We start from the raw sequence: 24,656 nt of genomic DNA, 5'->3' as shown, positions 1-24,656 counted from the left end.
ACTCAGACTTGACGTAGAATAAACGTGTTTATTCATAAATGAAAGCAAACTATAGGTCCAACCAGGGAAGAAATTTCATTTCCTTTTTTTATATAAAAATCATACAAATTATTATCTGTGTTACAAATGATAAATAATACTTCATAAACATTGTTTCAGTTGACAAATTGTGTAAACAACATGTAGACATCAAATGATGTTTTGGTCATCTTTTTTTTCTTTTTCTTTTTTTTTTTCAAGCCACAACTTACAATGTGATTAAAACAGATCTGTACATGCTGTGAGACTGGTGCTTATTCCAAACACGCAGCCTTGTCTAATCCAGCATCATATTGTCACAAATACTGTGGTGAAGTCCAGTAATAAGCTGTGGAGCTGCATCACATTTAGGCAGGTTTCTTTTGTCAGTTATTAGTGAAAAACAATGTTAAAACAGTGAACCACCACACTCATTTTTGGAAGTGATTTTGAATTAGGACAGGTCCGAGCTGCTGTTGCTCAGTGCAAAGGAACTTGCGCTGCCATCTGTTCAGAGAGATTTAAAATGTCCTTTTATGCTCCGTATGTCACATTAAACAGTGCAATGTCTAAACCTGACATCTATATTATACAGTGAAGACCAAAGACCGAAAGAAAATCTACAAAATGTTTGAATCAAATAATCTGTACATTTTCATAGATCGACTACAATGTCAATAAATTTATTTTATTATCATTTTCAGTTTTCATTCATCCACTATAGTTTGATTGTACTGTTTTTAAGGAAATCTATCCTTGGTGGTCCCATATAACACATTGGTTATTCAAACCTCACTTGAAAAAAGGTATTGCTTAAAAAACGGTCAAGAAATCAGAGAATTCCCTTTTGGGTTCTGTTGGTACAAAAAAAAATCAAATAAACAGTGTGCATCAAGAAATAATATTATGTTTTATCATTTTTTGATGTTACCATGTAGTTTTAGTGTAATCAGGCATATGAGCATCGCCCCGCTAGGTGTACAGGGTGCAGATGAGGAAAGATGCAGTCGTGAACTGCATGTAATGGAAATATAAGACGGTAAAGTGAGTCCTACAGCTGTCAAATAAAAAGTCACTTAAGCGTAAGCTGCTGGGTCACGGCGTTACATAAATGAGGATGAATGGCAGGAGCTGATCTTGCCAAAGTGCTTTGTAAAAACACGAATGTCCTAAAGCAAGTACTTATTATACACACACGCTCAACAACAGTCTTCACAAGGTCACCAGGACCACCTAAGAATTTCAACGTGATCATACACTTAAACATACTTACTCACAGCTTCAACAGAAACAAAGTCATAAAATATACTGTATAATAACTGTACAAACATTTTACTATAGTAATACTGAAAATACAATGGACTTTCTAAACATTTGCAAACTCAAGGCCTGTCATTCCACGCCTCCAGCTCGAACAGTATACAAGAAACTCATGGCAGTTGCTTTACATTAAGTGTCATTTTCCTCATTGTGCTTAAGAGCTATGTGCTCCAGTCAGGTGAGCTGGTCCTGAGTCTGAGGAGCAGGAGCAGTCCAAAAAAAAAAGTAAATAAAACAGCAGCAGTGACTGTGGTTGAAGGAAAAACATAATGGGACAGAAGAAGAGAAGTGGTTCACAGACTGGGCTCCCCAAAGGTTTTCCTGCACTCCATGACCCCAGCTCCAGGGGGCCGGTCACAGTTGTGTGTCAGCTTAACCTGGTTGGGGGTGAGGCGATCATATGCCAACTTGTACTCCCGGTCAAAAGCATCTGCAATGGGATAATGGTTAGAAAACAATGTGGATGCAATGTGTCACTGTCAGCACATTTACTTTAAACGCTCACATCAGCATACTGAGAAGCACACAAGGACCATGCAAACATACAGACATTTAGCAGGTATAATGTTTGCCATGTTAACCATCTCACAAAGGAGAAGAAGCCACTGCATCACGAAAGTGGTCGCAATTCATCCTGAGCAGGAATTAAGTAAAACTTTGACCTGCAGGTGGTGCTAGAGGAAAATCTGTAGCTTCATTTCATGACAATCTATCTAACAGCAAAAGCAGGACATCATGTTTTTGAACTTACTGATATTGATGTTGTTCTTCCCCAAAGCCACAAGAGCGAGGAACAATAGGTCTCGGTACAGGCTCCTTTTTGGGAAAATAAAAAAGAAGAAAACACTTAGACTTTTCATTCATTTCATATTCCACATGGCTTTACACTAGCATCTTTAGCTCCTCACCTCTGTCTTTTAAAACCCAGCTCTGGCCCCAGCAGCTGTATGATCTGGCTCATGGGCTGATAGACATCACTCTTTTTAATGCTCCTCACAAAACCCTGCAGCAGCTCCACTGTGAAGAGCTGGCCTTCCTCACACAGCCCAGAGCGAACCAGTGAGTTTGCACCTGCAGAGGATAAAGGATAAAAGTCACCCTGATCAAAGGCTCATTCATCTCCATCACTCAATATCAACTCTGAAGGTATTGCACTGATAAGGGTGGCATGACTAATAGGAGTCCTGAACTGAATTATGCATGCTTTTCTAGTTACTTGTATGCATTATTTAATTTACATGTAAATATCTGACCTTGATCAAACTTTCAAGCGTTAGGGGCAGAATCATTTTCTGAAAGTGCTTTCACCTTCTGAAACATACCATAAGTCAGTCTATTAAACACTTAAATAACTTACAGTGTGTGTTCCACAGGACATAGCAGGGTTGAACTTTGTCTTGATGCAACTTCAGGTTGTCCCACATAATCCTCACAAGCACCTGCTTGCTGTCCTCGGATGAAATGTTCTGAGGAGTCTGCAAGAGGTAAACCATGTGGAAGATGAATCCCTTATTCTGTATGTAGAATTTCAGTGTTGTTATATCTATAAACTACTTTTCTCCTGTTAAAAAACAAGATATTCCAAGTGAAAATTGGTGTTATCTATGAGCAGCTTTTTTGCATTGCTCTTTTTTGACAGTGTCTTCTGTAATACTACCACTAGGGGTCCCCAAAGGCAGAATGTTATTAACACCGCACACACAGTAGGTTTAACAGAATGGCTGGAGCGGTGAGTTGTATCAATATTCTCTCCTACCTCATTGCAAGAAAATGAACATGTGTATGTGTATGTGTCGGCTTTACAGTTAATGGGTCAGTCTGTGCTCTGCCGCATGTGGGTGAGCTTGACACACATGTGCATGTTTACCTGGTCACCATGGCTACAGTGCTGGGAGGCCAGGATAAGAGCCGGCAGGTTGCTCGGCAGATCCAGCCTTCTGAAGTACCACACCAGGTTCCAGAAGACGATGGGGTGTTGGTCGACAACACTCGGGGAGGAGATGGCTTGGTCGCCCTCATTCACCAACAGGCTCTCCAGCTCCTTCCACAGAACCAGAGGGCTCAGGTAGGGCACCGTCACAGGGGCAGAGGCTGGCGCAGACGGCCCAGCGCTCCCACTGTTCTCCTGCTTCTGCGGGGGTGCTGCAGATGACTGAGCTGCACAGTCTGCTGCAGACATTTTGGCCTCGGGACTGAGTGCCGCCGACGTGTCCTCCTCTGTAATAGGATTACTTTCCTTAGCAGACCTGAAGGGGAGACACAGAGTGGATCTGTTAAAAGAGGCCACAGGGATAATGTGTCTGCGAGTGTGTATGTGTGTGTGTGTGTGTGTGTGTGTGTGTTGAGAAGGTGCCAAACAGCTAACAAGACACTATACAAATGGACAATCAAACATGAGACAGACTTCAAACCTCAAATTACAATTGAAGTCAGTGTGAAGAGATGCAAATGCCTGTTTGTGTACTTTAGGTGAAAATATACTGCATACATACTGTGTTGGTCTGTGTGAAGGAGGCATTTACCTGCACTGTGGTCTCAGGTCTTTGATTTCCACAGTGAGGAAAGGCAGGAAAGCTGTGCCACAGAACGGACAAGTGCTGTTGAGGTTGGAGTCATTTGCTGTCCAGCCAGCCATGATCTCCTCGTCGTACACCAGACAGTCACACGTCTTACAGAGCGAACAGCTGGACATCAGCACCTACATCAAACAAGCAGCAGGGCGAGGAGGAAATGAGGACACAAAGCTCAACAGTGATAGTCTGAGTCAGATGAATGTCTGATGAGGATTTTCATATGTGAGTCTCTTACCTCTATGGTGTAATTGGGAGTGGGTTGAAAGCGGCTGGTGTCGGGGGAGGAATCTGGAGTGTGAGGAGTTTTAGAGGGAAATGCCAAACCACCTGGATACGACGGAAGATTATACACTTAGATTCACAATACGAAGCCAAGATTTAACAAAGCTATTCATATCTGGATTATTTAAAGCAAAAGGGCAAAAATGAAACAAGGCAGCAGGCAGGTTTAGCAACTCTGTGTTATACATTGGTGTGTCTGGGAGTGTGCACGTGAATGTGCATGCACGTGTTTATGTTAAGCATAGGGCCTGTGGCTGAGCGCACAGAAGCCTACACACTGAGTCAGACCTCATGCCTGCTGGCCTAGTTTCACACAGAACAACACCCAACTCTCTCCATTACTGAGCCCTGCTCTTACTCTAAATTTAGATCGTCAAGAAGAGTTTTGCTGGGAACCAATACAAAGCCGCAGTTAAAACAGCAATTTAACGAGCATGGCTGTAAGTCATGACTTTCACATCAGAGATGCTTTCATGAAAATTGCTTCAAATAAATGTGGGTCGCCATGTTTGTCGATTCCACAAGATTCAACATGTCAACGTATGTAAAAACCAAGACTCGCAGTTTTATTCCAAAAATATTGGTTATGCATATAATTTAAAGGATGTGCAACAAACCAGAGAAGGAGTTGTGTCTGAACACTCTGTTGGGGGTGCTGGGGCTACCCAAGTTGGTATGACCCACAACTGGGCTCCTCCTGAGTCTGGACATGCTGCCGTGCTGAGGGGAGGTAAAACCATCTGGGTCCAGACAGGAGTCATTATCGAGCAGCGAAGAGCAGTCTGCCTCTCCAGAGGTCAGCGAGGATACACTAATCCGGTCACAGTTTGCATCCTGCAGGAGAAACGATAGAAAAAAATCATTGTGGAAGCGGTTTGATTGTGAATATATGTGAGGGAAAAATGTTGCACTACCAACCTGCGTTAACGAAGTCTGGGAGGACAGCCGGGAGTAGAGGCGGCTGGCCTTCTCAGCCACGCCCTTCCCTGCTGATATGACGCTGCTCCTGAAGATGTCCAGAGTTGGAGTGAACAGTGAGTCCATGGAGAACGAGGAGGTGGACGGAGAAGGTGATGAGGGTGACACCAAGGAGGCAGGCCTCTCCCTGTCTTTGTTACAGACACCCAGAGGAAGAGACGGCGACGGCCTCAGCCTCTCCTTGGATTTGACAGGCAGTGGCAGGTGCGTGTTGGAGCGGAGCAGGGTGGAGGGTCGTGGGGAGGTGTGAGGAGACGAGGTGGAGGGAAACAAAGGGCTTGAAGGGTTCTGCAGGTCCACACTGGATGTGCGGCTGCGCAGTGGGCTGTTTCCATTATTCATGTACATCTCAATCTCTTCAGCGAGGTCGCGGCGGGCCGTGGATGCGCTGCTGTTCTCCTGATCACACTCTTGTACCGTATCTGTTGTCATCAGTGACAGCGGATCAAATCCCGTCTCAATACCTGTTCTCCTCACAGTCACAGCACTGCAGCTGGCACTTCTCTCCACTCGAGGCTTCTGTCTCTCAGTCTCTGTATCTTCTTCTTCGACCCCATGCAGTCTGTCAGCAGCCAGGTGATGCTGCTTTGTCGAGCCGAGGTGAGGGACCGCGAGCCGCAGGCTTCCCTGTGCACCAGACAAGTCCAGAGATTTTGGCCTCTCTGTCTTTGGAAGAACTCCACACACAATGGTGTCACTAGATGGACTGGAAACAAGCCTGTTTCCATTGCCTGTGACAAAAATAGGCAAGACATTCAGCTCCTGCACGGTAAGACTGAGATCTGTGGCTTCTTGATCATTTTTACAAATAAAACTTACCTGCACTGACATCTGTTGATTTGCAGCTTCTAGCAGAAGGAGAGATTCTGCTATTTGGAACCTCGATCTCAGGTGCTGGAAATTGAAATGATTCCATTTTGTTAAAAAGATTTTTGTGTGTTTGGCCAGTCAATCAAAATCTGTAACAGTATTGCGTTCATGCAAAATCTGCACTTCATATAGAAAATCACACATTATTTCACTGCAAAGGATTCATTTGATTGCATTTCTGAACACTGAGAGGTGGCTGTTAATGCCAGAATAAAACTACTGCTGCAGAGAAGGGTCAAACTGGCTGCCATGTGGTCCCTTAATGGTATACTATACAAGAATTGGTTACTGTTTGTAAACCAACAGTTTTCACTGCTGTGTCTGCCATCATGCGTGCTGATTATGGTCTGGCACCTGGTCGCTACCTTTTAATTAGGTCCCGACCTCACCTGCACACTGTTATTGGCTGGGGGCGTGCACACCAACTGGCCAAAGGTTGCAGCCCGCAAATGTCTCAAACACAGCAAATGAATAGAAAAATAAGAAAACAGAGGCAGAGTGCAGAGTTTCTGCAGATACATACACTGACATACACTTCTAATGGGTCATAAGTGATGATAGAGAGGGAATGAGTTCATGTATTTTTTTAGGAAAATCCTGCACAATATACCATAGAGGAACAGCTATTAGTCTTAAAATATGGCTTGTGTTCTAACCCCCTTCCAAAAAAAGTAAGCATTTAAGCCGCTGATGAAACACAGCACCAATTAGCGAAGACTATTGATCTCAAACGCTGGAACAGAGATTGCATCATACACAGCATATCGTTATTTGCGACAAAATTCTCGATAGATTCGTCACGCTAACAATCACCTGGTTATATAACATCCATCAACAGGATCTCTTTCTCAAAAAGCATCTAAATATAACAGCAAATGGACGAACACATCACACCCACACTGCGATGTGATACCCCAGCTTTTAAAGAGCGAACGCTCAGTTTGCTGCCGGTGTGCGGTGCGCATCACCTGCAGAAATGCTAACCAAGTGTCAAAGATTAGAGCCCGAGGCTAATCTATAACTCACTTGACTGCCTCGGCCCTTTGTCTTCCAGCAGTGTTGTGTTGTCGCTCTCTCTGCCGCACATCCTCTCCTCCTCTTTGGACAGTGAATCGTAGCCTTGATCTGACTGTCCACCTGAAAAAGATAAGAAGCTTTACTCCTTTGAGAAACAGTGAGATATTTTGTTTTTTTCCCACCCTGCTCAGTTTCCTCTTTCAGAAAGAGCTGAGTGAATCAAAAAGCAGCTATTTACTCTCCGTGGAGGCTTTATAAGAGACAAGTGATGTGAGAGTTTTTCTTCAGCAGAGTGTGGTGACATTCCCTAAAGCTTACAGCACGCAATACTCCCAGAATAGAAAAGCAGGAGCAGCAGGAGAGGAAGAGTCTTTGGAAACTTGCATCATATTCACAAGGTCAAACTGCAGGAAAAAGTACAAACCTCCTCCTCTGCTGTGATTTATTTTATTTTCACTGAATTTCTGCTTTATTCATCTGTTTGACCCTGAGAGATGAGACAGATGAGACGTGTTTTGAGACAGATTCCAATCCATAATATTGTTAGTGTAAGAGCTTTAGCCTGCTGATTAGACCACTGTAAGCCCTGCTGTCTTTGGTGTCCTTTATCTACAATGCATTGGTCATAATGGAGATAGACATAGAGCAAAGAAGAAGCTAACAAGGCGTCACCAGGGCAGCTATTCCATTGGTTGCTAAAGTCTTTTGTACACTTTACAATGACGAATCACTTGGAATGTAATTAGCTTTTTAACATTTTAAAATATCAACTTGATGGTGTTTTTTATGGATGAATTTACAGCATTCAGCTGAGCAGTAACGCTCAATGGTTAAGGGGCAACACAGTTTTTGAAGCATTTATCGTACAGGAGACTTTCACTTCTTTCGGTGGGCGTCAGGTGATTGACAGAAAGCGGAATGTGCAGAGTGCAATGATGTCAAAACAATTTCAGTGACATTTAAAGCAGAGAAATGCAGGTTTGTGAATCATGCGCTTTGGTCAATTCTAAGCTGGTACATTGAATCAAATTAAAATTAGATTTTTCTGGAGGGAAGCTGAGAAATGAGGAGGAGCAGCGACACAGTTAGAAGATGAAACAGTTTGAAGAAGAAAGAGGCAGAGCTGTGGTTTGGTACCTGTGCTGAATCCATCGTCGCTGGAGTCCATTTTAGTGAAGTCAGTGTCGATGGAGGTGCGCTCAGCAGAGTCATTAGCGCTGTCCAAACTGCCGTGACTGAGAGTGTCAAGATCGCTGCCGTCTGAAGGGAGATAACAGGAAAGGGAGAGGTTAAAACAAATGACAGAGCACCAACAGGATGATAAGACCAGAGCCCAGCTGTTCGGAGAGCACTGTGTAAACACTCCGGGATCAAAGCTGTAATCATCGTCATCCACTGTAAAGATGCAGGAATGCTTTGAATGCTGCATATCTGTCATCATGACTGAACAACGCTCAACATAAAAGAATGTCAAGAGAGAATCAGAGTTTCACTTTTCTGTCTTATTTTTAGCTCAAAGGAGAACAAAAAGTTCACAATAAAATGCACATTTTTATTTCACAAATTAAAAACTAAAGGATCGTGCCACTCAACATGATCACATTTCCACTTTGGGATTTTGTATAAATCCTCTTTGTGAAGTGCATGAAATCAAAATGAGCACACAACAACATTACAGTACATAGTGTGAAGCATGGTGTTTTCATACAGCCCCTCACACAACATGGAGTCTCAATGGGCCACTGTGGGAATTAAGGACCAGCATCAAGAGCAACCTGTGTGCTGTGACTGCTGGGGAGGAAAACCTCTTCACTCTGTTTAATTAGTGTCATTAAGGAAATGCGGACTGGGAACAATATGTGCTGGAGGAGGCAGGAGTTGGTACAAACCTTATAATGAGACCGAGAAAGAAGCCTTGAAGAAGCACTTCTCCCACAGGATCTCACTCATTTACATTTCTACTCATTAAGACAGGAAGTAAGAAAAATCCTCTACTTTCAGGCTATCATTTGCAGAATTAAATTACCATTGAACTTACTGAAATCTCAAACGATTTAAGACCTGATTTAAATATAAGTATTTGCATGCATTCGGTGTGGGAGCGCGTGATAAACTTATCAGTTGTCATACCGGCTTTGGGCAATAATTGCTTCAAAATATGTTGTGGCCGAGAAATCGCAGTGATTTCATATGTGGATGATTAATTTATCAGTGTATGAGAGAGTGTTTCCATTTCTTAAGGCTAAAATGTTTGTGATAAATTACTAGCCAATGTCAAACAAACAAACAAAAAAAGAACTAATCTCACTTCCTGCACATATTTTTAATATTTAGAGAAACTTTATCAGCAAGGTTAACACTGAATTTGGAATATCAGGAAAAACTGAATCAGGACATTAGTATTCTAACCTGAAAGCTGAGGATCTCTGTGCAGACTCTGTTGTTTTCTACCCGCTTGTTTGAAGTGGAGCACACCGAGGACCACGTTCCTCAGCTTTCCCCACAAAAAGTAGCCTCCTCTGGTGGTGGAGGGCCAGGTGCTCTCCAACACCGCCTACAGCAGCAGACATGAACAGTATGTGTAATCATACATTTTTAGGGTCAAACTAAACAGTCACATGAGCTTGTTTGCTTGCATGTATGTACAATACGTACAAATAGCACACACCTTATTGTAGTACCCGTAGGTGATGGCATTGGGTTGAACCCCAGCTTTCTTCATCTCAAACAGCACCCTTACGGCCAGGACTGGCTGGCTGTACTGTCCGCACAGCTGCAGCAGCACGCGGTAACACACCTTGGACAGAAAACGCCAGCTTTTTCAAATTAAGCATTTGCACTTCAACTCATTTTAGTGAAATCACCACTACTCAATGTGTTTGCATTTCTGTGGTTGTCTTGTGCTTTTCCCACCTCATCTGGAGCCTGCAGTTTCTTGTCCTGCATCTTCCTCAGCACATCGTAAGCTGTACGCAGAGCCCGCACCTTAGAGTGGCATGTGCCGACAAACCCTGGCAGGCAGATGAACCACAAACCGTAGCAGTGGCGCAGCAGACACTTGGACCACATCTGAGGCATGGATGAATAGGTTTTGGCCATCCTTTGAGCTGATTTGATCTCCTGAGATAAAAAGATCACATGCAGACATGATTCATTGTTCTTTAGCAACCAGATTTGCATTTTGCATTCACATTTATACCCATCATTATGTAGAATTAGTGCAGCAGTAAAATAAGCTTAAATTCTCAACAAACATAACAAGAAACAACCAGGATCAAATCTCACAATAAATTTAACACATATTCATATTTATACATAATTATATGGTTGCACAATTGAAAAAGCTATGAAAATCAGTCTGGAAATTAAGGTTTTCTTAATATGTGCTATTTTTATAGCAACAAATCATCATTTATTTAACAGTTTATTTAAAAAAAAAACCTCACGACTCATTTGGCTGACCTGCTTAGAGCGTCTAAAGATAGCTGTCGGGCTGGCTGGGCTGCTGTGGCGTGAGGCCATGCCTGCTGATGGAGGATTTGGTCCCTCCAGTGGCTCCAGAAGCTCAGCATTCAGCACGGGGAACCCAGAGTAGCTGCAGGAAGACATATATTCACTAAGATATCCTGACATGAACTGAAAGGGACACTTGCACAATAGTTTGGCTCTGACACCCGGGAGGCTTGAGCACTGACATAAGAATTCAAGAGCATTGTGTTCTAGCTCAAGATATTCACAAAAACCTAAAGCAGTGACAAATTGTTTAACAATAGAAGCAATTTGCGCTAAGTCACTCCTGCTGGAGCTGCATTGTGTTGGTGAGGAGTGCTCCTGAAGTGTGTGTCTGTGTAAGACAGACTAAAAGAAAGAAACAGCCTGCCTTGTATCTATCGTTTAGAGATTGATCTGCACTGCGGTACCTATAGCACAGAGGATGCTCTTCTCCCTGTGGTAGCGGAGGCAGCTCTGGAGGGTTGACGTAGACCGTGTGCTCACTGCGGTGGGATTCATCCAGTTCGATCAGTCTGGTTTCCTCCGGCCGTTCGCTGTCCATCTGGTTTTCAAGAGAACCACACAATCATCATTGTTCGTCCCTCGGTTCTTTATCTTTCCTCTTGGCTCTCCTATAAACAAATCTATAGACACTAGTGCTGCTTGGAGGCTCGTGGACATCTGATACTGTGCGAGCCCTCAGATCAAATCAAATATGAGGGTCAGTGAGGACAAACAGATGCCAGTAAAGAGTCTGTCTACATCTGAAACATGGCCCGTGTTCCCACTACATTTATCTAAAAGACACTGCCAAGGCAGGGGCTTGATCCTGAATCCTCGAAGACTAAATTAATCCAGGCTGCGGTGACCTGGACAAACTTGGTGCCATGTTAGTCTGGGGACATGAAACTACTAAACTGTTGGCAGTAATGCTTGAAACTAAACTGCCACATTTCCCTCCGCTCAGAATGGACTGACGGATCTGCTGCATGGAGGAAAGTGTACAGCACAAAGCTCCACTGCCTTCCTGCCTGTCTGAGAACAACAGCAGCCCTCCTTTGTGTTGCGTGGCGAGCCCACATGTTCTTCTCTGAGGGGAAAATCTCTACTGAATGGCTGTCTGGAGTTCGTTAAAAGCCCGCTTTGCTGATGCGCAGTCACTTGGCTTATCTGAATCGATTACCAGCTTATCTCAGACATGAGCTTCTCGAAAACATTAATATTATGGCAGCGGCTGAATAGCTCCCCAGTGCTTCTGCATTACAGGGTTTGTTCCAGTCAGTCGAGTGGATGATTCAGTCAACTGACTCTGACTGACCTATTTGCCCTCGCTTCGATTTTGCTCAGCGTTTCTCCGTTAGCTGCCCTTCCTCTTACACCCGAAGAGGCCTTTCTCAATCAAGCACTTGTTGTCAACTTCAGCAGCAGAATGAATCAATGCTTCCACTTCTCAATAATAACCACAATGACCGCTCATACAGGAGATCTAACTGTTCATGCAGGATGTAAATGTGACTTCCTGATTGCACAAGTTTGCAAGCACAGAGTTTTTTTTGGAGGGGAGAGGGGAGGAGGACGTTTTGTCTTTTTTTTTCTTTGCGCGTGTTACAAAACATGTGTAGGCAGGTTGTGTTAATAAAAGCTGTAAAATCCCCAAAAGATTAACGCCGTAAGTGACAATGAGCAGGACTGGCCCACATCCGACGGGGTTTCAACATCTTAACTTGTAACTACTTGACAAATAAGGATTATCGTCGTCTTTGTCTTCCTCTGACATTCCTCTGTATTAGATTTCAGAAGGACTTTTGGAGTCAGGATAATGCACAGTCGTCTCAGCGGCAAGCACAAATAATTAACCTCACTGTCTCAGCGTCACCTCAGAGTCTCAAACACTTCTGCATAACCTCCCTGTGCGGTTCAGTCGAGTGGCACCTGGTTCAATAATGCAGATCGCTGACACACACACAGACAGCTAATGCACATCCTCACATTCAAGACCTTTAGTGCACTTAAGCCTCACTCTCTTTGTCCCTCACTTTGATTTATTCAGCACACACACACACACACGCAAACTAAACACTCTGAGCTGAGTCACGCTCTAAGAACAATGCACCGCGCTTTGATTTGGACCATACGTGATGCTACAACCACTAAACACAGAAAATAAGTGACCTACTGCACAAGCTCTGGAAGCTTACCTTGCCTCCAGTGGTGAATAGCTACCAGGCAGGGGCCATGATGACAAACAGCGCAGCAGAAAAGACAAAAGGCAGAAAATCAGAGAGGAAGAAAAAGAAAGCAGGTGATAGAGCAAAAAAGGAGAGCTTGAAAGAAGAGGGGACATTAGAGCTGAGACAAGCTTATGCTGATGTTAATAAGACGCTCAAGGGAGATGTCGGAGAGTTAATTACTCTTTGTTTATTTTTATTAGTTCCTGTTATTTGCTTATTAGCTCATTCAAATTAAACCGAGACCTTAATAAGACATCTTAATTGAAGGGACAGCATGTGATTAATCTTTCCACTAAATGCCTCAGACTGTCTCTTCTGCAAGCGGGTGGATGCCAGACTAAATATTATTATCAGAGCGTTTGTTCCTACTCAGCAGAATGATGCAGTTCTTCTGATGAATTGTCTCTGACACAGAAAATCTATAATAAAGATTAGCTGCACACCTCACCTTATCAACACACTCATCAAAGAAAGCCAGGCTGGCGTCTTTATCACTGACAAACGAGCACTCCTCTATGAACCGGCTGAACATTTGGGTCTTGGTCATGAGGGAGTAAAACCTCTGATGGGAGCGGTCTCGGCTCTTCAGGAAGCCTACAAAACAAAACATGTTATGTAATGACAAACATGACATGTGGGCAGTAAAATCAGATTATATAGCAGCAGTGTCAAACTGCAGACATTTACAGGAAATGAATAATGTGGTATGATAAGTTGTTCTCTGCTTGCATAAGAGCACACAGATGTGCTGGGACATTGTGATATTAATCATGGTGGTTTCTGCAACTTGTCATCCAAGCCTAATTTTCACTGAGGCTTTAGCTAAATCGCCAGAGTCATTACAGCAGTGATTTAGGCCAAACTTTGATGCAGCAGTACTCAGGCCTTAACCTCTTGATCTACTACAGCACTGAATCACATACAGGCACAGCAACAATAGCTTGTATTTTTACACGCAGTATAACACTAACTGAAGTGTACCTTGAATGTCAAAGAGGGAGCTTGCGTCGGTGGTCTTCTCAGAAGGGGCTTGGGTGATGGGCAGCAGGTAGGAGCGGTAGCCTCGTAGGATGGCCGCCATGAAGCGCAGAAAGGCCTCCTGGATCTCCAGCTCCAGAGTCTGGAGGCTCTTGCCACCATTGAGCTCACTGTCAGTTACTGTATGCTCCATCTGCACATCTTCACGGTTCAGCTGACCACCTGAGAGCACACAACAGTAGATCATGTAGCATGCATAAGCACGTTTATTTTCTGGGATTTTGTATTGTTTCAAAAATAGATCATCTGAGATGTGACAGCAGAAAACATCAAAGATAAATGCTATTCTATCACCATCAACTGAGGCTTCTCTCTAAGACTGGGATTCATTTTGCATTGATGTCATGACAAAAGAAATCCACAGTAGAAGAGGCAGATATCTGTTTTACTGCAGACAAATCATAATAGACCTTAAGACATTCAGCCACATGATATGTTGAGATTTGAGTCACCGGGGCAAACGCAATCAAGGGAAATGACTAATTTAAGTAAATGTGGATGAGACAGGCTGAGCTCGGGTGGGTATACCATAAAGACTGAATTACACTTCATCCACAACAGCTCCATAGATGCACTGAACACCGTGCGTCGGTTTTATATAACAGTGCAAGCATCTAATGAGCTTTCCTGTAAAATTGACTGTACAGGCTGACTCAACAGACCCAAGTAGACAACCTAAATTATTCATGAAACCACGTATAAAATAATCCAGCATCGGAGTGGACTCACCCTCAGCGAGCTGCTGATAGAGCTTATTCAGGGTGTTCAGAAGATGTTTGCAGGCTCTCCTGGGCAAGATTTTCCACGTTAAAGCCTTCTTGTCGTCTTTTCTGAAAGCACACCATGTGGCTTTCATTACACGGGAAGACAGTCAAGAAACGTTGCAAAGTGATATAAGGAGGAAGACAGATTCACTGACATTAGCACTGACAATTTAATCCCTCCGCAAAATAGCTTTTGAATTGATGTGGAAGACCAGCTGTACCAAAATGTGCTTTCGTGTACAGTAAGAATATTTCACATTCCGGCTCCTATCATTACATAAGAGGCTCTCAGTGGCAGAAAGCGATAACCTTAGGAAGAACTTTCATCATCAGACCTATAAAAACCTAAACCACTAGAAGATGGTTTTTGGCTGGGTGTCTTAAAGCTGAAGGTGGCTATCTATCACAGAGCGGTTGCGGTTAGAGGTCACTAACTGGGAGATTGTGTTGGTGTCCAGATCCACACAGCTGATGTCGGCTGGGGGCACATAAAGGTCAAAGTATCGTGAGTCCACGCCCACGATGAAAGGGCATGGTGCACTGAGCACATCGGCCAGCGCCAGCGGGCACAGGGGGATGTACGGGCACGGCCAGTGGAAGGGGAAGATCATCTGAAAGGGAGGAGACGACAGAAGACATTTAAACGACTCAGCAACATCTCTCATTTCCTCCTCCTTTTTGAGACCTTCATATGCACATTTCTTTGAAGAACATTTTTCAAAGGTAATTGCTGTACATCCATTATACCAGAGGGTCTTCTTTGATGTGATTATGTGCAGCTCTGCCTCTTACCTCATCCACCATTGTACCTATAATCACATTAAAGACCATCCTATTTAGTGTTATTATCAGAAAAAATGGAAAGGAAGGAAAGGGACAAAAGACTTACAGACACAAGGGCCTCTGTAACACTGGTGAGCACAGCCGGACGCAGGGAGTGAACCAGGATCTTGTGCTCTGTGACAGCCAGCACCAGCAGAGTGGCTGCGTTCTTTGGGCCCAGATTCAGGAGTAAAGTGGAGAGGCTTCCACCACTACAGCAAAAAAAAACAAACAAACAAAAAACACACAAATAAATCAAATGGTTCCGGATTAAGACAGCAGCAATACTGTACGTCTACATGCTCTAATTTTGCATTTTACTGATGAGTCTCTACCTAAGAGGCAGTGGAGAGGACACGGGTTGGCTCAGCATCAGACTGTCGTGTGGAGACAGCTGTGGAAGGCACACAGGAGAGCGTGAGAGCATTAGAGCACCAGTGGGTGGAGGATTTAGCTTAGCGTGTTTAAAGACACATCCAACCAAAAAAAGCAAGCATAAAACAAAACTGAAGTCATCACTTCACTCTTCAATATCCATGTTTTCAGCTCACCTGCACTAGGATGCGTGGTCTCTGAGTGGAGGGGAATGGCACAGTTTGCATGAAGTGAGAGATGTGCCTGTGAGGAATAAAAAAAAATCACTTTAAAAAGAAAGAAGATTGTCAAAACCTGTCTGCAAGACTAAGAATAGATTTGAATCTTTGAACCAGAGTGACTGATAGAATTTCAGCAAAGGAAATGAAAAGCAATGCTAACTTTTCAATAGGCAGGGCATGCGGTCCAGAGATGGAGTATCTGTAGAGGAAAGTGAGAAAGCTCCTGAAGGACTGGAAGAAGGGCCAGTGGGAGAGCAGACAGATGCTCTTGTTGCTGTAAACACTCCTGGTCCCATCAGGTCCGAGATCAGAGATTGGCAGGCCGAGCTGTGAGCGCTGGCGCTCAGACAGGTTCTCCTCTGAGTAAGGCTCATAGAACTGGATGGCTGCTCCATACACCTGCAAGCAAAAACAGCAACGGTGATGATCAGCATTAAGAATATACACAAGTATAAGTATGCAGACACACACGCAAAGACAGATGCAAACTTTAGAAAGACGCAAACCCACACAGGCAGAGCAGTGAGAGGTCCTTTGAAAGAACGTGTTCAGGTAAGATGCTGTGGCAGCTCCACGAGAGAATTTTCATCACAATAAATCAGCTAAATCATGCTCAGTCCTTTGAAGTCGTTCCTACCAAATAAATAAACAAATGATTCCAGGCATGAAGTGCCAGGAGACTAGTCTGCATAGTAGAGGTTGCAGGGAAGAGTGAGTGAGCACCGAGGCATTCAGCATTTAAAACTTATGCACCAGCCCAAGTGGTGCATGAGATATCCATTATTCAAAAGATGAGCTGCAAAAAAATCTTTTATGTTGCATTGATTTCAAAGACTAACAACGTTTTAGTATTCCAGATGTAGTCCTCAGACCATTTCTGATTCCAGTCAGAGTTTAGAAGTTGATTAAGGTTGTCTGGTATTATTAGAAATTCTGCTGCAGTTCATCAACAAACTAATCCATAAGGGATATTAATGCACAGAGAGAGACAGAGGTGACAGATAAAGATCGGGAGGCTGGCTGAATGAAGCTATCAAGGGAAAATGTGTGTCTTAAAGGCCAAAAAACTGATGCAAACTTTGGGGGAACTACACAATTAATGATGATGTAAATGAAACTTAGCAGGACTCTGAGGGGAGTGGTGTGGTTCCCTTTCTGTACACGTATTTGTAAGTTTCTATAACACAAAGGGGCTCAAAAAGACAAATGAAACACACAAAAAAATTCCAATCAAACAAACATCCGAAGGGACGTGATTATTGGCAATTGCTGGTGTAAATAGGTGGTTTCACCTTTTCTCCAGAGGCCCCCGTCAGTACAAAAGTGGAAAATACAGGCAGGGAGTGTTTGGTGTGAGCTGGCCAGCACTCGATCGTAGCCCCCATGGGCAGGCAGAACATAGGCACTGACTCAGGCAGTGGGAAGGACTCATAGTCCTCTTCGGGGTACCTACACAGCAGACCTGACACAAATACACAAGTCAAACACAGCCAGCGTAAAAGTGGCACTTCCACAATCAGATAACTTGAGCATTTCAAAATAGCTTTAGCTCTTTACCTGCTTTGTATGCGATTGTGTTGGCTTTAGCCAGAGACTTCTTGTAACAAAGGTACACTGAGGATCCCCACTGGAATATGAGAAAAGACCATCACAGATCAATCAGAGCATGCATTATTTGTATAGACACACTGGAGATCTAACTGTGTTCTCAGAGCTCTAGCCCACCATGCTGCTGTTGAGGTTCTTGTCCACCTTGCAGAAGGTGTGAGGGGGCGTTTCCCCCTTGCCGGGGATGATGATGCAGACATCAGTGACAGCCAGCGAAGTGTGGGGCTGGCTCTTCGGGGCGCGGCGGTAGGTGATGTAGATGCGTTGGGATGACGAGTTGCTGATGTTGGCGGGGCGACCTGAGGGCGTGGTCTGGACGATGTGACATCCAGGCTTCAGCTTCTCTTTCCACTCGTACAGAATCCTGAAACACAAGGCAGTGTTTGACTTTTTACGTGATTTTGAAACCTTCTGAAACACCTTTTGACTGTCTTAAAAAATATTACTGGAGAGCTTTGTTAATATATTCATTGCAGGGATGTCAGAGTAAGGGATGTGTTTAAGAGCAGATTATAGTGACCCAAGGCAGAAAAGTGATTAGTGGTGCTGGGTGAGTAAAGGGTCAGTGACTGAGGATTACTGCTTACCCAAGATCTGTCAGTGGAGGCTTATCTCTGCCTCGCTTGAAGCACAGGAAGATCTGTGGGCCCCTGAGGCTGGCTCCATTGAGCTCTGCAGAGAGGCCTGAGGGGGTGCTTTCTACACAGGTGAAACCTGGGGGTACTTCTTCACCCAGGGAGCGGATCACGACAGCTACGTCAGTGATGGGGGCTTTGGATTTCACAGACTTGGGGCCGGCGTCATCAAAGTGGAGCTCCTCCTCCAGAGGCTTGGACAGGTCGGTGAGGCCGGCAACCACAAAGTAATCGGCTACACGAGGCCCTTTATCCTCCATCATTTCCCATGCCCACACTGTGGGCTGAAAAATAGAGAAGAGGGGAGAGAGGGGGAGGGCTTCCATTATGCATTTTAATCATACTGCTGAAATGTAGTTCAGTTTAAAAACAAGAGGAAAATAAGCTTTTTCCATCAGGAAACAACATGGCTGAGAGCAGCTCGCAATAATTGACTCCCTGCTCAAATTGTTGCATTAAACATGGAAACAGATACCACACAGCATCTAAAATAGACATTACATACACTATAAATGCACAGCACACTGAAGTAATAGCAGAATATAATGAGAGCATCTGGAAGCATTTAGCATGCATTCCTGTCTACAAAAACACCATATTTCACCAAAAAAATATGGGAGGGCTTAAGACCAATGACCTTGCTGTATGCCGTGACCAATTATGTAAAATAAAACACATGCCTTTGGAGAAAAAAAGGAGAAGAAATGTGTGGAAAGGAAAAGTACCAGAACAATAAGTGAGCATTGGTATATGAAGAGATGGTGCACTGTAGTGCAGCAAAAAAGCTTTCTGGAGCTTTTAGCGAGGTAATATTCATATATTCTGTGCTCAACAATGTTGGGAAAAAGAAAGGAATAGAGGCAGCGCCTGTGAGTCAGCTTGTTAAAGCTTTATCACAAAGCATGGTCCCCTGGACGCCCTCTCACTGCTGGGCCAGTTTATTGTGCTTCAGCTGAAGAGCCTGCTGTATCTCTCTCAGCAGTTCTTCCACACTCACTAGCAAACTGATAAACAGCTGCCTATTATTTCCCCCACTGGGACATGAAGGAGTAAGCATAAAGCTATCCCCCTCCTCTGCGCTGGATGTGTTGCTGCTAAGAACCATGGCACACAAGAGGCTGTGACCATATCTCACCCACTTAGGACTTTGGCTTCGACTGGCTTTAAAGCTAAAGTGTCTGTGTGCTGTTCCCCCATGTGGCCGAGTGATGGACAGGAAGCTAAGCAATGCTTACGGGCTTAGTGTGTGAAACTGCTAGCACAAGAACATGGATAAAGGAAGATAATCTATGGTAACAAGCAAACAGCAGCGTTACCGTCAGCCACCTGTAGCTAGTCAGTCACAGAGCACCTTGATTTCATTATCTGGCTGATTTCTGAACCTACTAGATACATTAAAACCATCCAAAACAATTGGCAACAAAATTCAGTCGACTAAACGTCGAGTTTCATAAACCTGTTTGCTCTGGACATCAGTGAGAGTGAGCTTTTATAATTATGACTCATCATGACGAGGTTGCTTATTGTCGCGCAGCGTGTCAGCCTACATCTGTTTACGACTGTTTATGTCCGATGTTCCCTGATCGGCCCATGGTTGTTTTTAATGCCGGTTGTTTATGCTCTACAGTGTTGAGCCTTGTGGGTATAACCGATGACTCAGCTTTTCAGCTTTTCTTGAACTCCTTCAACAGTGGATTTGATTAAATGTGAAATATGCACATATACATACTGTAGCGCTGTGTTGTGCATCTTGTCAAAGGACCAGAATTTGACACATTCTGACTCTTTCAAGATGATTTATTTTCATGCATGTTTAAGGTTGCTGGTTCTTTTCTTCTTTTTTCCACATTGGAAGTGGCACCAAAACATTTTTATTGGGAAAACATAAAAATTCAACATTGATTTGGATATAAAGAAGGCATATAATGGTCTTTTTCCTGTATTACATGGGTTAGACTATCAGATTATCATACAGCCACATCTCAGCTTGCTGTCCCACCAGAATTGCCCATGTACATTAGGGTTAGGGTCATTTTGAGGCATTACACCATTCAGATAGAGGGATCACAACCAAATACTGTGATTGTGATCAAGACTGAAAATCAAGAGGCATGTCTCTTATAATCTTTGTTTACAATCAATTTTATTTAGGGATTTAACAGCCAAATAAAGTTAAAAAGCCAGCTGCGTTTCTTTAAACATGTACAGTATATAGCAGTCCACACAATACGTGTTCTCAGAAGGTCTCGCACAAACGCTGCTAAATATACAGCTGATGGCATGGCAGATGCATCGCATAATACTGGGAAGGTTCAGGATTAAATATAGATGTAATCTCCAGCTCTGACTACCACTACATCCACTGCGCCTATTCCTCCCTCTCAACAGGATCCAGAGGCCTAAAATTATATCTAATCCTCGCCATAGCAACAACATTAAAACTGAAGACTGAAGTGAAGTCTAAACATTTCTCACTCTGATGCCGAAACGAGCCGGGAACATTGGTCTTGTTAAATACATGTCGACTAATGGGCTGTGTCATTACCACAGATCTGTTCAATTCAGGAACTCCCAGTCTGTGAGACGGCCTAAGAATAACATCATTTAAACATAGATGTTAACAGATACTGTAGATCCTGAATATGACAGTGAATCCGCAGTTTCGACTGTGTAGCTCATCTTTTTCTGTGTTGGCCATTTTTGTTGCATTGACCTGGAGGCTCTTTCACACTCATCACACCTCTCAGTGGAAAAGACTGCCCACAGTTTTTCCCTTTTTTCTAAGTGTTTTTTGTGGGTTTTACTTCGTTTTCCATTAGTGTCCTAGGTTGATAATGCTGTGTAGGCTGCACTAGATTAGAAATGTTACTACCGCTTTGCTGGTGTGTTTCTGGTGCTTTGTTTGTTTGTTTGTACACGGTATCACATCCCCTTGGTTGTTCAGTCCATCAGTCTTGAAAAACTTTTCTTCTAAAATCCTAAAATTGAGACCTGCTTTAGTGGCCAAAAGCCTTTAAATAAACCTGACTCACGCGTCATTTTCCACATGATTTTCAAGTATCCTCATACTACCTCACTTATTGCAGGCAATCCTATGTTGGCTCATGAGTGGAAGTGAGTGACTCACGGTCTCCCCAGAAACAGCTTTTCATTCACCACCGTTTTCTTCATAAAAGCAGCACAAATAAGGACAAAGCGGATTTCCTCTGCTTGCCAGCCAACAAACCAACTTCCCTATTTGCATCCACTAATGTTTTAATGAGTCACTTCCAACCAACAGCTTTGCAGAGAAGACAAATTGGCAGTAACTTGTTAACCACTTGTGGCACAATGTTCCCAACATTTTAACTTTGGCCTCAATGAGCCACAACCTTTGATTTTTTTTCCCACACTGTGTCCGCTAACGACAGCGTTTCATTTAAAACATGGTTGGAAATCTTGATGACCTTAAATCCATTTCATAGTAGTTCAATTTGACAGAGTCTTAACTCAAATCTAAACTAACTACAAATCAGGAAAACGTTGTTGTTTTTTGTTGTTGAAAGCTTGAATAGTTACAAAAACATTTCAAAATAATGGCTCAAATGATTAACATGGAAATTACAGCAGCATCTGAATTTGGCTAGTTAATAATAAAATGACTGACCCTCTCTCCACTCTGCATGTTATTTTGTCTTGTTAAATAAAGGCCTTTTGACTTTTGCTCTGAGCATCAGAGCTGCTATAATTGTGGCCCAAGAGACAGAGGCAGCGGCTGCTGGGCAGTCAGTCCCTGGCTGTGCAGGGATTAGGCTTGTATTAACAGCAGGAGGGGCAGGGAGGATGGGCAGACTGATCTAGGGAGGGAACCACCACAACATTTCACTCAGCATCTGTTCCCTCTTAGACACGAAGGCAACCCTCACCCTCATCAGCCATTTGCATTCCTTATGTTTGACAGGGGGGACCCTGCCTGTTTGATGAGGAAACCACACACGCCCAAGATAAATAGAGCAGAAAGATGAAGAAAGAAATACTCCAAGGAGGTGCTGGAAGCAGGGAAATACCAAAGAGCAATGCCCGATACGCGTGTGCAACGCTTGCATTTCGCGCATTGACAATAATTGGTTTATTTCAGAGCCTGATCCTTTGAAAAACACAAGTGACCTCACCGACCATAACAATACAGAGGGGTTTTCTCATATGGCCACATCAGAAGAAGCCATCTTATGGAGCATCTACACTGGATGCAATGAAATAAGCCTCCATATGATTTCATTGTAACCAGTCGGCGCACTGTAAATATAGTGAATCACACACAGGATGCTCACTATAAGGCATTAAATTATTCCTGCAATGCATATAGCTTCACGACAATGAAGCAACCAATTTACCGTGTCGGTTAATTATCCTAATTAACCTCTAACATTAAAATAATGATTCTAAGGTTTGGAACGCTAAAAGTCTCCACATAATACAAAATAAACATGAGAGATAATTATCGGCATTGGGTGTGTGGGCGCCGCTTGTTTTTATTCTCAATAAAAGAAGAATCTACTCACATCTCAGAACCACGACGATTGGAAGATGATCTGTTGAGTAACCAGCGTCGAAATAAAACCCAGATGTCTGTTCGTAAGAAATATTATCTCTAAGTGTTTTTTGATTCGTCTCTTAATTTTTTTTCTTTAATTTGTTACCATAAAAAAATAACAATTCACAGTGGGTTGGACGAATCCGAATACACCGTGTAGTCCCGAGCAGCGCTTTATCCAGACCTGCGCGGTTCACGTGACTGATTACAACCCTCACTGACGTCACTGATGACACTGCTGGCGGCTGTGACAGAAGAAGCGCGTCTGTAGCGGTGAAGAAACATTTGGGTTTACATGCACATGTCCACACTAAACTGCGCAACTGCACACTGAAGGAGCGCAGAGAATATATTTATATAGGTCCGTTATCACTGTCTGTTATTGTTGTTATTATCGTTACTGTAAATTTGAGGACTGTGGTCAAGCGTTGGCAGCCCCTCGAAACATTTTGACCAGTTTAAAGATTCTTTAAAAACATTAGCTCCGATCTGCATTTTTATATTTAATTTATACAGCAACGTGTTGAATTACATTTTCTTTGATCACTAAGATGCCAAATGCTGCAATCAATAGTCCTTATCAATTAATCTGCCAATTGTTATTTGACTAGTTGATTAATTGCTGCGTATTATAATTTCCCACAGTCCAAGGTGACGTCTTCAAATGTCTTGTCTTGTCAGACCAGCAGACTCAAATCCAGCTGAAAGGATATCCAGTTTTCCTGTCATGTCTGACAAAGAAAAGTCAGATTTTTTTTTTTTTTTTTTTTCGTAAAAAACCCGTAATTATTCAGCTATCAGAATAGTTGGCTATCAAATTAGAGTTATCGACTAAGCTCAGCTCTACTTCACATCCTTCTCATGCTGGAAATATAAATCTGAGTACTTTTTGGTCACATGAAGACGGTTGAAATCAAATATAGTGATTCAAAATAATACTGTATTGATGCAATAAAATACCTGATCAAATAATTCATTCAATTCCCACAACAAATAGGAGACATGACCACAGTGTTGTCAATGGCAGCAAAGACATACAGTACATAAAAATCACAATAAAAGATCTTTCTTTATTTTTCAATGTAAATAAAACACTGCATAAATTTAAAAAATCTCCAAATTGTATATACTAAATGATTTAGTATGATCGTACTTTCCATACTCCTTCCATACGAAAAACATTTTTTATTGAAACACTTTAATATGGGAGACACAGTAGTTACATTATAGTGTGTTGTTTTTCTTTGTCAGCTGAATCTTTAGTTCAAGTGAAGCCAAGTGGACATTAGTGCAGAGCATAAAGCAGTATAATGTATGTGTTAATCTTTGCAGAGATGAAACGTTTCTGTTGGTAGCTGCTGTCAAAGTAGACACTCAGAATGTGTCATGATTGGAAACGCTGAGTAGAGGCAGAAAGCTGGCAGTGCTTGTGGCCAGAGCCAGCATGGACTTTTGTCTTGCCCTCTACTGCCCTTGTGTGGTGATTACCAAGACATACAGTTCTGCTGAAATCTACAAATGACCATATTTGAATACCGGAAGATTGCAGACAGTGGAGACTCCGTCTTCAGACATTTTGCTGTGTCATCTTTGATGTCGTTATTATATCTTGATGATCCTGATGATGCCCCCATCGCACTGACTTACAGTTTGGTGATAAAACAGGTCACGAAGCCACCAAATCAAAAAATGTCGTTATCCTTTACAGAAATGTAAAGCTTGGAAAGTGAGAGGCTACATTTGACCTGAGAAGCTCTGATTGAATAAAGAAGTGAGAAAGAAAAGACATTACCAGGAGAGTCTGAATGACATCTTGAATACTTCAAATTAATTCCATCG

General features: G+C 43.0%; 1 protein-coding gene across 2 annotated transcripts; it reads right to left on the bottom strand.

Annotated features, from left to right (window-relative positions):
• Positions 1–10: 10 nt before the first annotated feature.
• dennd4a (DENN/MADD domain containing 4A) lies at positions 11–23,020 on the bottom strand. Of its 2 annotated transcripts, XM_070972252.1 has the most exons (31): positions 22,786–23,020; positions 18,197–18,528; positions 17,727–17,973; positions 17,559–17,628; positions 17,294–17,463; positions 16,162–16,400; positions 15,957–16,023; positions 15,741–15,799; positions 15,473–15,617; positions 15,019–15,194; positions 14,549–14,649; positions 13,763–13,981; positions 13,230–13,375; positions 12,749–12,769; positions 10,979–11,112; positions 10,521–10,653; positions 9,972–10,178; positions 9,727–9,855; positions 9,468–9,612; positions 8,196–8,318; positions 7,068–7,178; positions 5,991–6,065; positions 5,112–5,902; positions 4,811–5,027; positions 4,147–4,238; positions 3,861–4,036; positions 3,206–3,584; positions 2,696–2,813; positions 2,247–2,409; positions 2,090–2,154; positions 11–1,768 (listed from the first exon to the last, which is right to left on the bottom strand). In XM_070972252.1, exons 2-31 carry the CDS (start codon positions 18,505–18,507, stop codon positions 1,632–1,634), a joined length of 5,166 nt encoding a protein of 1,721 aa, XP_070828353.1. In that variant the 5' UTR covers positions 18,508–18,528; positions 22,786–23,020; the 3' UTR covers positions 11–1,631. The 2 variants fall into 2 exon arrangements, with proteins under 2 accessions (XP_070828353.1, XP_070828354.1); XM_070972253.1 differs by lacking the exon at positions 12,749–12,769 and having other exon boundaries at positions 22,786–22,895.
• Positions 23,021–24,656: the final 1,636 nt, after the last annotated feature.

Source organism: Chaetodon trifascialis, chromosome 10 (genome assembly GCF_039877785.1).
Source record: "Chaetodon trifascialis isolate fChaTrf1 chromosome 10, fChaTrf1.hap1, whole genome shotgun sequence".
Lineage (NCBI taxonomy): Eukaryota > Metazoa > Chordata > Actinopteri > Chaetodontiformes > Chaetodontidae > Chaetodon > Chaetodon trifascialis.
This window is presented reverse-complemented; position numbering and strand designations above follow the sequence as displayed.